Raw genomic sequence first — 10,000 nt, forward strand, 5'->3', positions numbered from 1 at the left:
TTGGTTAAGCTTGATATAATATACATCACAAATTAATCTTAATGTTAATTGCTTAGTTTACTATCATGAAGTTCCTTTTAATTCACAGTATGTAATGTGCTTATTAGTCTATATCTTAATTACAATTTATGTTTCTTTGATATCTAATTCCAAAAAAGTAATTTATAGTGTAATAGGTTTGATGAAATTAATAGAAAACTCACCATACTTTCAAAGATGAATATTACTAGGAAGAAACTGATGCCTAACATTCTCACTGCCCAGAAAATAGAACAGTTTTAATCAATGGATGTAATCGCTGCTATGGACACGTAAAATTACTTGCATCTTATATTTGTCTCAAAGGCAAAACAAAATTAAAGAAAATGATTTGATCTAATGCTAAAATATTTGCCTTGCATTCACTTACTTTTTCTTTATGAAGATATTTGTTCTCTTTCTTGGTCTGTGGTGCTCACCGTAAATGCACTGGCTAAAAAGTGATACTAATCCAGAGACACTAGTTTTGTCAACAATCTTGCCAGAGTGAACCATTTTCTTAAGCAACGGAAACTTAACCTTCTTAACATGTGTTGCACGACTAATAAATGTTGCTCTTACTGTCTCCGTATCAGCTATTTTTCTCTCTTATGAGCTCATTAGTCTCTTTAACGATGATCATTAGATTTTCATGGTGTTGGTAATGACTTCACTGACAAATCAAAAAAAAAGTCTTTTAAGTTTTACTTGACACTAATTTATGCTCTGTTCATGTTTGTTTGTCAGAAACATGCTTCTCAGTAACCTAATTACCAGGGAACTTGATTTTGAATACCAGATGTGAATAAATGATTACTGATTTCTTCAATATCCATTTGTTTATTAATACTTCTCCATACTTACTCACCATTGCTTGGTTAACATATATGTAATTTTGTCCAAATGAATTTGTAAATTACTTAGGGCAGATGACGATGAGCCAGCATATGTAATATGAATGAAGAGCAAGTTGCTGGCTTGAACCTGTGATTCATGTTATTTATAAAGTCTTCTTGATTGCATTACAGATAGAGGACATAACTTTTCTAAAAGTATTGTGTTTATGTATAGATGCATGTGTAATTTGTATGGCAATGTTTGTCAAAGAAAGAGTTTATACTTAAACCTCATTTTGCTATAAACAATGTTTATAAATATTTAAATATTTCCTAATGATTGTTTCACAACATACATTTCATTATCTATGTCAGTAGTCATTACAGATGCAAGCTCAACAGAATGTGCTAAACTTATATACAAACCAAAAAGTATGTAAACAATAACATAACATACAGAAGAGAGACACACACACTCACAATCCATAGGGTACTTCAAAAACTTAAACGGAGCTAAAATCACAAAAACACAATATTTTTGTTAATTTTCATTAGAGCCATTTACCAAAAAAAAATCAAAACTGCAAACATAAGGGGGTAAATCACAAAACAAAAATGAACACACTCATTTTAATATTTACATTATTTATACAAAAAGAGAGAGAGAAAACAACATTCCTATCAACTTCCTCTAACATCTAACTGTAGAGGAAGACTATGTTTGGAAGTCTAATTTAAAAAAAAAATTATTCTTTCTTCTTCTCAACTTCTTTCAGAACTTCCTCTTCCCAGACCGCCCAAGGTAAAGTTTCTCGTCTCTTTGCCAGCAGGTGGTGCACGGACTGCTCGTTTATGGTTGTGGGTTCCTGGGTGGTTAAGCCTCCTTCCTCTAGGGCTGCCATGAAGGATCTTATCTGGAGGGTGGAAGCAGAAGGGAAATATATTAAAAGTCTATGTAATCCATAAGTTGTTTTTTGAGAGATTAATGAGGGTTTTAATAGCATTTTCTTTTATTTCCTCTCATGTTCCAGAAAATGTATGTAAATCCCTTTCACTGATATATCACCTTATATAAATATCAAAAAAGCAGATCTCATAAATTTTACATAAGATACATTTTTTAAAATTTGGATCTAAGTCAGAGACCCATATAAATAATTAGCAAAACAAATTCTACATTAGCCTAAGCATTACAACTTAAAACATATATACTTTAAAAAATAGATAAATAAAATACATAAACAACTATATATCTGAATCACTATTCATGGACAAAAATGAAACATCTCATAACAATTTACAAACAAATAAGCAAGAAAACCATGAAATCAGTCACCTTCTCGGACGTATCCACATGTTCCTTGAGTTCTGTGTGAAGTTCGGCAATACCAGACTGTAGGCATCGCTGGGCAATAATACGGCCAATGTTCTTGACAGCATTGATGTCTGTAGTGGAGAAGAGATGCTGCTTGATGGCCCACTCTTTGGTAGAAGCAGAGACCACTGTCTTACCAGTGAAATGCTCGACTCGGGCAGTGACATGGCGCTGGGTGCACTCTAGAGACAATCTGTTGAGGTGAGAAGGGAAATGAGCTTTGTAAATTTTCAAGATCTAGTATAAAACATACCTATTTGCTATTTCTAGTAAACATATGCAAAGCATAAAAAGAAAACAAATACCAGTAGATATGTCTAAATGTAAGTTTGAGAGTGAGTGATATGTGTCTGAAGTTCTGCAATTAGAAATACTTAAACTCAGTCACTATTTCTCTGTATGTCTTAAATGTAAAATAAATCTTGAATGCTTCAGGGGAAATTTTCAACTTGTGGAAGAAACTAAGAGGGGACTATTAGTGACTATAATGGTGAAGTTATATTTTCATTGTACGTGTGCTACTCTTCTGACTTGTATCCAAGTGTTGCTCATTGAGGCAGAGGTTATGTATCAGTATAGTTCAGTATAGTTCAAATGCAGAGAGCTGTCCATTTCTACTACAGAACTCTCCAGGGATGGGGGGAGGAGTAGCACTAAAAGAAATGGTCAAGAAAAATTGAACGTTGTAGAATGCAGAGTTGCCACTGCTTCCATCCACCTTGAATGTCCAGTATTAAAAGAAGTTAAATGTGTGAAAAAGGTAACATACATGTGGTTCAAGGGAACACCAAATTTTCCTAAGTTACGAAAGATGCACTTGCCTATATTGCCTCCTCTTTCAAAGACAGAGAACTTGAACAAGTACAGGAACACTATACCATTGCCAAAGCTTTTAGCAAATATCAAAAGGACTAATAATTAAACATAAATCAGTAGCATTTCACAATAAATGGCTTCAGATTCAGGTGTGATCGTAGAAAAGCTTTATCATTATCATTATTATCATTATCATCCATCATTATCATTATTATTTTTATTATTATTATTATACTTGTCATTATAATACTTATTACTATTATCATTATCATTATCATTATCATTATCATTATCATTATCATTATCATTATCATTATCATTATCATTATCATTATCATTATCATTGTCATTGTCATTGTCATTGTCATTGTCATTGTCATTGTCATTGCCATTGCCATTGCCATTGCCATCGCCATCGTCATCGTCATCGTCATCGTCATCGTCATCGTCATCGTCATCGTTATCGTTATCATTATCATTATCATCATTATCATTACCATTATTATTGTCATAATTATCATTAATATTATTAACATTATTATCATTGTTATTATAATTACCATCATTATTAGTATTATTATCACTTTTATTATCATCATTATCATCATAATAATCACAATAATCACTTTCATTATCATTAACCCATTGCAGACAAGTGTCATGACATATATGACACAGGAGCTTTGGCCTGATGACGGGTGTCATAACGCACATGACATTCGGGGATTTTGGATCACTGTGGTATTTTATTGTGCTATAAGTAAGGAGTGAGTGATGATGGCAATTGCAGACATAATTACTATAATTACTGTAATATTAACCCTCTCGTGATGGGTGGTACACTACTGTACCGCACATTCTAGGCCCGTTTGCTGGGGGCGCGATACGGCGTCGTTTATTTAACTGATTTAGGCCTATGCGTTCAAGAGCCCCGGCATTGTGACAAGGCTGGAATGCCCCCGTCGTGAATGGGTTAGGCAAACATCCAAAACCTAGATGGCACAACTTTCTTCTAGCACCAGTAGGAGAGAGAGCCCTGAATGGCACTCATCCACGGTCTCTAGCAAGCACTATCTTTAAAGAGCGATGGCACACATCAAGTTGACGACCTCTTGCTCTAAAGTACCATCAATGAAGGATGTGCAGGCAAAACGAGAAGAGGAAGGTGACTCAATCCATAACCAGTGTCTAAAATGTGCTCTTGTTCCAATATGGATGCCTTTCACTGTGGCACTCACAGTCACAAGCACAGGTTTCCTTCCTCTCCCCTACCTCTTCATTTTATCTTCATTGTAGGTGGTTATATGTTTCGTATTCATTCATGACTGCACAAAAATACGATAAGATGAAGTTGCTTTTTGTCCTCCCATAAAACAGAAATACTTCTATCACACCGAGTATAAAGAAAATAACAAGCTAATATGGATCATATACTACAATTTTTGTCAACTGCAGCATTGATAGAGCCTGTCATATGGCACATATAAGTCTCTAAACTCAATAAAACACACAAAAAATAAAACACAAAAACAGCTCTAGTTTTACAATGAGTAACTGAAAGAGAGTGGTGAGATTCAAATTATGTTGCTTCAAGCTGCCTTGCTCTAAAATAAAACCTATCTTGGAGACTGGGCAAGCGAATCCATCCCCGTCCGCAATGGATTAAAATCATATCGGTAATAGTGATTCTAATTTTTCAAAGCAATATCAACCCATGATGGATGCTCTGTCTTACAATCTGATACTAAAAAGCACTGAACAACCCCATCTTTTCCACTTGAATTCCAGCTACACAAAAAAATGAGTTTTGTGTTTGGAATCTACCAATCAAAATCTACTTCACACGCCTTGAAAATATTTTCTGGCTTCCTGTGGAATATTGGTATAGGTTGCACAAGTCTTCACTGGAGTATGTCTAAGAAATGTATGAACGTTCTTTGGGCATTAAGAACTAGGCTAAATCAAGAGCATTAACATCAAAAAGAACAAGAAACAGAAAAAACATTGCAAGCATAGGAACAATGGTCCTAGATGTTGCAATCGGAAGAAACTCACTTGTACCAGTAATTGCAACCTGGGATGTCGAGGCCCCAGCCTTGGGGTTTCCTTGCCAGCCTCAACATCTCCATATTTCGAGGGTTTCTGTTGACACACTGTGGGTTTACTTGGTCATTTTCGCTCAGCGCATCACTGTGTGCATATCTAGGCCTGAGGAATCCTGAAAGCAAGAGATATGCAATGAGATATGCAATGGGATCTACAACAAGAGATACAATAATATCACATCTCAATACAACAAGTCTGTTGAACCTTTCTTACAAATTTAGTATAACATGGCAATTTTGATACACAATATGATACTCCTTAAATACTGTACTAAACCTGTTGCTGCTGTTTCATCATTAGAGAAAAGATTTTAGTTGAACTATTGGAGATATTGCAATTCCATGACATTATCATATCCATTAACCAAACTTTCCATTACTGATACAAAAAATAAGGAAACATCCCATCAAAAGATTAATGGCACAAAAATAACAGCTGCAAAATACCATGCTGGTTACAACACAAAATAATCTAACCATGTTTAAAGTAAACATTTCTATGGTGATGATAAAAAATCAATAATAATAATAAAATATAAATAAAACTGCTGACAACAAAGCCACAAGCAATTCCTCCATATTCACTAAAAATGAAAGAACACAACATTTTGAAATGCTAGTTTGTTTTGCACTGTGATTGCATAACTGCATTCTTGCCATTTCTAAACACTGTCTTGGAGAGACACATATCTTATTACAGTTTGCAACCACATTTGGAGAGGAAAATTATATACAAACAAGAATCCTTATGGAAAAACATATTCATCAATATAAATAATAAAAGCATATCCATCAACGCTGGACAATTGCATTGGAAAATATAAATGGTCATTCTCTAATATGTTTCTTTAATAAACATGATATGCTTCATATGACCATTGAATTAAAACCTGAACAAAAAGGAATCCATAATGCTATCCATGTCATCACACCAATCACTGCTTATATAACTACGCCTTCTTCAAATAAAAGGTTAGTTTATATCTAGCCAGTGTGCGTGACACTGTAATAATGACCTTGAGTTTACTAATTCTTTTCTATTCAGTTAAATTTTTCAAATAATATGGGTAATGCCTGCTGACTTCTAGCCAATCCCTTCTTCTGTCTGCAAGGGTTAAAATCTCAGTGAGCTGGTGTGCACCACTCATATCTTTGAGTAGGATATTTTACTAAGTAATAGTAAAAAGGGGTAGATAGAGGGGGACGAAATAGTCCCTCATTTGGAAAGGAAATATCAATATCTGAGGATAGATGTGGCATGTGTGTGTTATAGACAATAATTATTCACAATAGGGCTGCATTATGCCAAGCCATGGCAGCAAAAGCCTACAAACCTCCATCAAACATATTCTGATACAGTAGAACGTGGTTTCATTTGTCATTTAACATTAAACTGCCATAGAGGTCTACAAGCTCCATCTTGTCAGAATGTGTGTTGCAGATTTCTTGTCAACAGCTAGGGCACAAATCGCGAAGGCCTTGAAAACACTGACAAGCCATTATGGGCTTCCCATTGCTTTCGGAAGATTATTCTTTATACATTATCATGTTGTTTTATGAATTTGTTCTCTGTCAGTTTTGTCAGCTTTTACATGTGGGCCTACTGCAAAAAATTATATACCAATAAACCCTATACATTTTTTGCTGCTAATCATGTTAATGAAGAAAAATATACCCACTGATGACTTTGAGCTGTTTTTCTCTTTATCATTTGACGTGTGCAAATCTCTAAAACATACTTCTTGCATATCCGTAAATGATAAAAGTGTACACATTGATAAAACCTTGCTTTGAGTTGTTTTTCTTTTTTATTGTTTCAAGAGTGAAAATTTCTGGAGCACACTTCTCACACCTTTCATGCCTTTGAATTTTATAATTTCCACCTAATATTGCTATAAAGAACACAAAGTGACAATATCAATTAGAATAGATGAATCTTTTGGATTCTATAGCAAATGATTGGTTCAGTAATTGGTAACGTCCTAATAATAGGGCACGAAGAATGAATATGTCATGAACAAAAAAAAAATAAAAAAATAAAATCAGATAATAAAATTCTATGGATGTGTCTGCCACATATTTGAGTTTCAAGAATAAAACAATTTAAATTTCTTTGGTTCTGTCCATTTAATCTGGATTGTTTGGTCTCTATATTCCATTATTTCAACAGATGGAATAATTAATGAGCTCTGATATTAAACCAAGATGGATATTAATGTACATTTTTAAATTTAGGTACAATATTGTTTAAAAAATGTTCATTGAGTGACACGCATGCCTAGATTACTATACAGAATTACATAAGCAATTATTAACCCAATACCGCCGGGCGCCGGCCACAGACGGCGATTATGTAATATGATAGCGTGGGTGCCGGCATACGCCGTCGATGATATAATTGATTTAGGCCTATGCGTTCAAGAGCCCCGGCATTGAAGCCATAATAGACGAAACAGTCCCGGCGGGAATGGGTTAAAACCTTGTTAGGAATGTCCAATTACATGACATGAACATATGGATTGCATAACCATGAAAAAGAGATATCTATAATTAGAAAATAATGTTTTTATAATTGTGTAGTATTACATGAACTAGACAATATCTTGCAGTAATGAGTTACACTGCTATTGTAAGATTATTTCTCACAATATAAATATTGTGAGCAACTGAGAAAAAATGGTTTATGGCACAATAAACTTGTAATAATAACTGCATCACCATATTTGAAAAGGATATGTTTTTACTGTAAACTGCCTTATATAGTTTGTTCTATCAACTACTTGTACGGTTTACCTTGTACCTTAATGTTATGTGAAAGATGAATTATATTGAATCTGCCATACTCCACAGTCTGGCGCCATGCTCTAGCACAGGCAAATAAACCTCCATGTAGGCCTGCTGAATTTTGGTCAATTAAAGAATCATTCTTAATCAAATTTATGACTAGGAGATTTGTTGGTCTTTGCTGGAGAATGACGTGAAGAGCCCACAGCATCTTTCATGCTACCCTATCCTGAACAAGGAGGTGTTCTGTACAATTTTTATCTGGATAGACTATGGCTGGGAAAGGTTTATTAAATTTGCCATAACTATTGCTTGGGCTACTGTAATCACCCTATAGGGAATTTATTCTTGGCCATCCCAAGGTAATTAATACTAATAATCGACTGATAAATATAACCATTACAACATCAAAACGAAGAATATGTTATATTACAAATATACCAGGTTTATTTTTAAGTGGAAAACCTCATACACGTTACCCATCCTTGTATTCAGTATGACAAGTTTAAAATATAATACTTAATTCACCGTAACCTAATACAGAATTATAATTCACACCGGCGTTTGTGCGCCGTGATTGAAAACATCAAAGTATAACATCTTTGAACAACGATAACGATCTCGACTGATTCAAACACTAAAAAGTAAATTCATACTCTCTCCTAAATAACCACAACCATATTTACCTAATCTCAGACCAGAAAAAGCCCTCAAAATGGGAGTAGGAGTCTGCATTTTCTCTCGCCTCCACGTTTGTTTACAACTGTTATTTGCGTTCGTGTAACGTGAATCCGCACATCCACTGCGTTCGCCCACCTAAGGAATGGAGGTGAATCCAGTTAGTTAGCCTGAATTTTGTATTAATAGGGCAAACAGAGGAGTAGGGATACTTTTGTTATATATAAATTAACAAAATAGAAATAGTATGGAATAGAACATGGTCTTAACAGTACTTTTAGTCACTTTTATAAGGTACGCGAGTTTTCTTTTAGTCTGCCCTCTTTCTGAATGAAAATGACTTTTTCCCAATATCCAGAGACTAGGCATAATAAGTCTTTTCTCTCTCTCTCTCTCTCTCTCTCTCTCTCTCTCTATATATATATATATATATATATATATATATATATATATATATATATATATATATATATATCACTCTTTATCTCTCTCTCTCTCTCTCTCTCTCTCTCTCTCTCTCTCCTTCTCTCTCTCTCTCTCTCTCTCTCTCTCTCTCTCTCTCTCTCTCTCTCTCTCTCTCTCTCTCTCCTCTCTCTCTCTCTCTCTCTCTCTCTCTCTCTCTCTCTCTCTCTCTCTCTCTCTTTTCTCTCTCTCTCTCTCTCTCTCTCTCTCTCTCTCTCTCTCTCTTCTCTCTCTCTCTCTCTCCTCTCTCTCTCTCTCTCCTCTCTCTCTCTCTCTCTTCTCTCTCTGTCTCTCTCTCTATATATCTATATATATATATATATATATATATATATATATATATATATATATATATATATATATATATATATATATATATATATATATATATATATATATATATATATATATATATATATATATATATATATATATATCTATATCTCTCTCTCTCTCTCTCTCTCTCTCTCTCTCTCTCTCTCTCTCTCTCTCTCTCTCTCTCTCTCTCTCCCTCTTGTTGCTTTTTTTCTTTCTTAAAGGCAGATGCTGCTTCTTTGCGTTCGTTTTAACAGGGAAGAGAAGAGGCATTTTCAATTGCTCAATTATTAATACATAAATATCACAGATATAGACGGGTAATATACTTCATATGACAATTTTTTCTATTTTGTATCTGTATTTTTTATTCATTTATTTAGTTACTTATTGTTTGTATGCAAGTTATTTACACTTCTCTTCATATAAATAAAAATCCCAGCTGTTTTATACATACAAAAATACATATATACCGGTATACATACATACACACGTGCATACTCTATGATTCACAAATTACTAGATGTGTTTTCCTTGCCATGCCTTTTCATTTCAACTCTTCAACATTCAAATTATATAGATATAATTTGCATTTTGGGCGCGTAGGTCCA

General features: G+C 34.1%; 1 protein-coding gene across 2 annotated transcripts in view; it reads right to left on the reverse strand.

Moving 5' to 3' along the window:
- Nucleotides 1–8,763, reverse strand: part of mRpL18 (mitochondrial ribosomal protein L18) — a 9,069-nt gene extending 306 nt beyond the window's left edge. Inside the window, exons 1-5 of one of the 2 annotated variants that reach the window (XM_086552130.1) lie at nt 8,621–8,763; nt 5,101–5,263; nt 2,191–2,422; nt 410–1,768; nt 204–256 (exon numbers count right to left, since the gene is read on the reverse strand). In XM_086552130.1, the coding sequence (XP_086408256.1) occupies nt 1,601–1,768; nt 2,191–2,422; nt 5,101–5,263; nt 8,621–8,669 (612 nt within the window). In that variant the 5' untranslated portion in view covers nt 8,670–8,763 and the 3' untranslated portion in view covers nt 204–256; nt 410–1,600. The remainder of the gene's footprint in view (nt 1–203; nt 257–409; nt 1,769–2,190; nt 2,423–5,100; nt 5,264–8,620) is intronic. The other variant, XM_043012168.2, reaches the window with a different exon arrangement.
- Nucleotides 8,764–10,000: the final 1,237 nt, after the last annotated feature.

Source organism: Penaeus japonicus, unplaced genomic scaffold (assembly GCF_977035675.1).
Source record: "Penaeus japonicus unplaced genomic scaffold, GWHDUDI00000001_assembly GWHDUDI00000026, whole genome shotgun sequence".
Taxonomy (NCBI): Eukaryota; Metazoa; Arthropoda; class Malacostraca; order Decapoda; family Penaeidae; genus Penaeus; species Penaeus japonicus.